This window comes from Anomalospiza imberbis, chromosome 3, assembly GCF_031753505.1.
Source record: "Anomalospiza imberbis isolate Cuckoo-Finch-1a 21T00152 chromosome 3, ASM3175350v1, whole genome shotgun sequence".
NCBI classification, from domain to species: domain Eukaryota; kingdom Metazoa; phylum Chordata; class Aves; order Passeriformes; family Viduidae; genus Anomalospiza; species Anomalospiza imberbis.
In genome coordinates this window covers 93,036,622-93,042,688 of record NC_089683.1, presented here as the reverse complement: position 1 = coordinate 93,042,688, position 6,067 = coordinate 93,036,622, and the positions used below count along the sequence as shown (strand labels likewise).

The window sequence follows — 6,067 nt, the reverse complement described above, 5'->3', positions numbered from 1 at the left end:
GAAGACAGAGGTGGCCAGAAGAGAGTTCAGACCATTTGGAGCTACAGGAAATGCTACCTCTAATTTGTGACCTGCAAAGCATTGAGGAGGCAGGGGTAGCTGTGATCCATGAATTTGGTTTTGTCACTCTGAAAGCAACTATGTGGTACTGTGTAGGCTTGCACAGCAATTACTTCTGGAATTACTTCTACATCACCCTGTTGGTTGTAAACTTTTACAATATCCCAGAAATAAGAGTATGTTTTGGGCTCATAGGTTCCCAAGCAATGAACTGTCAGATGAGCTGTGCCCTGTTGCTCTTCCTCAGCTGTGGAGCAGGTGCAAAGGAAAGCAAGTAGCACTGCTGTTCCTCCTAATCAAAGGCTTATTGCTGGATGTTGCCTGTAAATTGGAGAATGTGGTGATGGCAAAAGGGCTGCCAACAGTGGACCAAAAGGACACAGAGGGGGAAGAGAAATGTACTGGGTCATGAATTGAAACATATTTCTCTGAAATTTGCTGCCTTCCTTCTCTGACTTCAGTCATGGACAAGTAACTTCTCATTAGAGTTTCCATTTCCCTCCTTTATTTCACCACCAGCTTCACATCACTCTTCCTTTGGTTTTCTTTAACCTGATCTTCTCCCTGATAGTGCTTTTCCATATGCATGCACTAGTCCTTATGCAGCCACAGTACCAAAGTGGCCTACCCTGCTCTTAACCAAAACTTTCTGAACATTTTTATTAATACTTCCCTTTTCCTTGAAACATTACCAGAGGGTCCTGACAAACAAATTGTGTTAACTCTGACTTCCCTTGCAAACTTAGCATTCCATGCTCACTCCATGCAGGACAGATGAAAGAAGCCAGGTTTTTCCATAAAAGTTGATACTTTGTGCTCCCCACAGTGGAGCACAAAATTTAACAATGTACTAATGTCTTGATGATTTTTTGCATCCACGTTATGCACATTAGTAACATGAGCAGTTCCTGGGTATGAACAGATGAGCTTCTCATGGGGTTTTTCACTGTTCAAGCATGGGAAGCAGGAGAAGCTGGAGGAGCAGGAAGGAAACAGTTTAGCTTGTAAAGACTGTAATTTTGAGTTCAGACGGTTTTGTTTTCACCCAGAAACTCTGTGAACTGGAGTTTTCAAGTGGGTTTTGCATGTGGGTTCATTTTCTTGCCAATGTTGCATTTTGGGTGCAAAGGGGAGACCAGGGGGAGCTGAGGCAGCTGTGTTTTGAGACGCAGTGCAGTGCTGATAATACTGTCCATGTTCCCCAGCCCCTGACTCGTTGGTGGCTCCAGGAGGATGAATAAGCAGTTGGTTATCCATGGCCTGCTTCAGTAGATGTATTGCATATCGTTTGGCAGCTTCTGCAGATCATCTGATAAAAGGCGAGAAAGCAATGCTGCAAAAATAGAAGGAAAAAAAAAAAAAAAAAAGGAAGAGCTTTGCCTTATAGAGCCTTAATCATAGCCCAGAACACTTAGTGGGGAGGTCAGATGACCCATAAAATACCCCACAATTCAGTTATGCCTGGGAATAGAGTAAACTGAGATCAGCAATAAAACAGCTTTTATACAAGCTGGGTGGATGCTGCAACATGCCAGGGTATTTTGTGAGTAGTGCCTTTTGAGGCTGTGTTATGGCAAGTTACATTTTGCACAGGCTATGTCCAGAGATGATCTTCCTTTGGCATTTCTTCTTTTTCTGTTAATACATTTTCTGCTACGTTCAGCCACAGAGCAGAGACAGTTTGTGTGCTTACCTGGCATTCTTAAGCAGTGGAATTGGAAGTCAGGCTAAAGGAGTCCTAGGTAGAAAGGGCAGAGGAGTGTATTAGTGCAGTAGTGCTGCATCTGCCAACAGATACACGGGTTAGAAAAAGTTGTGAGCTAAAACCCATCACAATATTTTGTACTATTTTGGGCCCAAAAAGGGATGCCTTTATATAATCTTTCCAATTATACTGTATCGTACTGGTCTCTGCCATTCCTGATTTCTTTAATGATCCTTCTCTTCAGTGGATGTTTCCTGAAATGCTTCAGGAAATATCCTGTCTTATTTAAGAAGGTTGTCTCTGGGTAGGAGGCAGGGAGAGCCTTCCTCTTGCCAACTAACTAACTTCCAAAACCACAAATTCAACCTCATGATGAGTGCATGTTGAAGTGGGGCTCTGTGTCCAGGGCAAGCCTCTGATAATGGCCCAATTCATCAGGAAGCAGCATGAGCAGCAGGTCCAGGCTGCAGTGTCAGGGTAACTGTTCTCATCCTTACTCTCTCCTGTCTCTCCTGCTGTCGGTCCAGTGTATGATTGCAGTGGGCTGACCATGGGCAGCTGCCAGATGCCCATCCCCCCTTGCTCCCCCCCCTCAATAGGTCAGTGGGAGAAAATAAGATTAGGAAAAGCTCATGGGGCAAGATAAAAACAGAAGTATCACTTACCAGTTACTGTTATAGGCATAGCAGACTCGACCTGGGGACAATTAATTGATAATCTATTACAATGTATTGGATAGTGAGGAAAAAAAATAAGACAAACCAGCACCTTCTCTCCCTCATTTTTCACAGGCATAACTTCACTCCCAACTTCTGTCTCTTTCCTCATAAGGTGGTGCAGGGAGTGAGAAATGAGAGTTGTGGTCAGTCTAGAACTGTTCCTCTCAGACACACATTCTTCCTCATTCCCTTGCTCTGGTGTGGGTGCTCTCCATGACCTGCAGTGCTGCATGGGTGTCTCCACAGAGGAATCTCTGCCTTGGCACCTGTGCTACCTCCTTCTCACACCTGGGCTTCTGCAGGGCACCTTAAAATTTTCCTCACGCGCTTTCCCCGAGGTGCCACCATCGTGTCTGTGGAGTTCAGCTGTACCCTGGGATGGGTCCACTGGGGGGAGAGGGATCTTTGTCACCTGTGTGCATGGCCAGGGTCGGAAATCCTTGTCCTTCAGAGGTCACACCAAGTCAGTCCCTCTCTGGCTTCTCCTGGTCAGTTGTTGCCCATGCTGTTGTACCCCAGGGTACCCCAACAGTCAGTGGGGATTTCTCAGATCTGAGGGCAAGGAAGGGAGGGTGTTTTTTTTGCCAGGGGTGAAAAAAATGGCAGCAAGAGAGAAGCTCTTGAACAGGAGAAGTATTTCAGGGGAAGGCAGGGAGGAGGCACGTGTGCCGGGAAGAAGGCAGGGACTGAGGCATGTTGGATTTCCTGAAGCTGTGGGATGTGGGAAGCCCTGTGGGTGACAGACTTGGACAGGGGTGAGGAAACGGCCCAGCGCGGGGCAGCCACCGGCCCAGGAGGAGTGTCGGCCCTGCTGCGGGAAGGGGCCCTCCCCGGCCCTGAGCAGCCGCGGGCAAGGTGTGTCGCAGCTGCCAGAGCCGGCGAGGCTGGCAGGGGGCCTGGCTGGCCTTGCGGGGCAGGGCCCGCCATCCCCACACGGCAGGGCCCGCCATGGCCGCCTGTTTGAGCCCAGCACGGCCGGGGCGCAGAGCCGGGGGCTCTTCAGCTCCTGCCAGAGCCTGTGCCCACACCTGGGCAGTGCTGCTGCCCCACCTGCAGCCTCTGAAAGCGCCAAATACCTGTTCACCGGCCTGTCTTCTGACTGTGTTTTACGTAAGAAACGCAGAGCTTTGCTGTTTTTCCTTCCTAATTAACAATTCATCAAGACAGCTGCAGTTGAGCATGGTTTAAAGTAACACGTTAACTTGGGCTGCTGTTGAAGTTTGGCAGATGGTTGCGTTTTGTAACAGATACCAACATGAACCAAACTTGGATCCAAATACCTCCCAGCTTTTAGATCTGCATCCTTTATGTTCAGAACACTTCTACTTAATCATTAGTAAACGAGGATATTAAAAATGCCATCAAAGTGTGGCCATGAGGGAGAGGTTTTGTTAGAGTGGTTTAACCTTGGCAGTTTTAGAGCCAAAGCTTTGCATAAAGGAGAAATTCTAGGGTAAATGTAAATAACACATGTCTGGAGGATTAGCTGTCTCTTGTCCAGAAATGCCACACCTTGTAATTAAAGAAGAGGCTGTTAGTATGTGACATAGGAATGCAGAGGGTGTGGACCATCTCAGATTTACAGGCTATCAAGTTTATGAAAGAGACTAAATACTGTTTAGTGTTACAAAGGTGGTAAGACCTTTGTTCAGCATTGCCCCAAAAACCTGGCAAGCCTCTGATGGGAAAACACTTTGCAAGTAAGATCTTGCTAGAAAAAACATCTGTAGGAAAAATTCAGTAGGGAAACTCCAGCAGCTTCTGAAACGACTGCTTTTCTTCATGCACTGCAACAGGATAATGATGTACAGGCTGAATGTCAATGTGTGTGTGCAAGTTGCCTACTGTGAACTGGAAAGTTTGACTGAGTATTTTAATTTAACTTTACAAGTATCCATTAAAATCAAAGTACGTGAGTCAATTTTAGTTCCAAAATAAGTGCAAGAGAAGCATTTCAGTAAGTGAAAAACTATCTGTGATGCAGATCTGAATGCAAGCACAGGGCTGAGGAAATAATTTTGGTCTTGTCCTTTGCAGTGAGCTACTATACCTCAGGATATTTATAGCTTTGTAGAATAATGAATATTAACACTTGTCATGTCACATCCAAAGTGTCATGTTAAAAAAGGGATTTGAACTCTAGAGATTAATGCAGTAAAAATTATGACAACACTTGGTTCAATGAAAGAAGGGCTTTGAGTTAACCATAAAAGGCTCAAAATGGAGAAGGTCCGTCTCCCCCCCCTGCCAAGACCACCATGGTGACTCTCTGCTTCCCACTTTGTGTCGACATCTCAGATCTGGGTAAGGCTCCTATGCTCTTCTACAGGTCACTTGAAATATCTGTCATTAATCTGGTGAGTGTTACCATGGGTTTGGTACTCATGCATGGGCTAGAGAAGAGAATCAAATGTGTTAACAGGTACCAGGAAATAATCAGAGACCTTCACTGCACAGCTGTGTTCACAAGAAGTTTTCATGAGGTCTCCTGCAATGAAGGCCAACTGAAGAGACTTTTGATTTGCCTGACTTTTTTGCCAGGTGGATATGCTGTCTTTTTCATTCTTGCATAGGCAAAAGTTTCACTTTTCTGAAAGAATCACAGAAATCCCCTTCTCTAAAGGCAATTAGACTTTAAATGGGATAAAGAAACATTAGCTACAGTGCTCTGGGTGAAGGGGGAAGCAGCTGATTCAGATATCTAGAGATTGGAGGGCACCATTATAATTCAAAGCTTGATCTTCAGTTGGATGGTGTTTCCCTAGTCCCACTAGGACTGGATTTGGTGGTGTCAATACAGACACCATTGTGAGACCAGATTTTGCCCAGCTGCTACACGGGCACAAAGAGCTGAGAAAGCTGCAGGGAGCCTCTTTGTTGTGTGTTCCTGGACAGCAGCCAACCTACCATCAAAGGTTGCTCATTCCTTGAAAAAGTGCAGTGCTTTCTCCATCCCCCAGCAATGCCATGACTGAAAGGTGTTCCAAGAGAGTTGGAAAGGATATTTCCAGTGCCCTAGTTTGTGGGCTGGAAAGAGTTTCAAGGTGGGCTGGAAAGAGTTTCAAGGTGGGCTGGAAAGGGAGGTCTGCAGTGACACAGAAGATAAGCAATGCCTTCAGGAGGGTGGGAGGGTGTGGAAAACCATCTCTCAGGGACAAGCTGTGAGGCATGATAGAGCTTTTAATGAGTGAGCTGTCATCAAATGTCTAGTAAACTTTAGTAGTGTGTTTCCTTATGCCTTTGATTTTTGCATACATTTGCAAAAACTCCTGAAACTCATCTATAAGCTGGTCTGCCTCTGACCAGCACAATTCTTTGTGTGTGTGTGTAAGTTTGCTGCAAATACACCCCAATTCTTATGTAAAAATTCCATGGGAAAATCCAGGAATGACTGCATAACTGATTTGGTATGGCACTGGGCTTTAATTGTTTTCAGATTTCAGTTTTCAAGGCCAAGAAACCAGAACCCTAAATAATGTTTCATTTCTATCCCTCTGCAAACTGAGTCTCTGTGGAATGCACAACTGTAGCACTCAGCACTGTATATAGAAAAGCACTTCCAGTGTCCTGCAGATGTCTGCTC

At 45.6% G+C, this 6,067-nt stretch overlaps 1 protein-coding gene across 2 annotated transcripts in view; it reads left to right on the top strand.

Moving 5' to 3' along the window:
• Window positions 1-3,187: 3,187 nt before the first annotated feature.
• Window positions 3,188-6,067, top strand: part of HHAT (hedgehog acyltransferase) — a 172,599-nt gene continuing 169,719 nt past the window's right edge. For both annotated transcript variants that reach the window (XM_068185785.1, XM_068185786.1), the window contains exon 1: window positions 3,188-3,339. In XM_068185785.1, coding sequence (XP_068041886.1) covers window positions 3,203-3,339 — 137 coding nt within the window. In that variant the 5' untranslated portion in view covers window positions 3,188-3,202. The remainder of the gene's footprint in view (window positions 3,340-6,067) is intronic.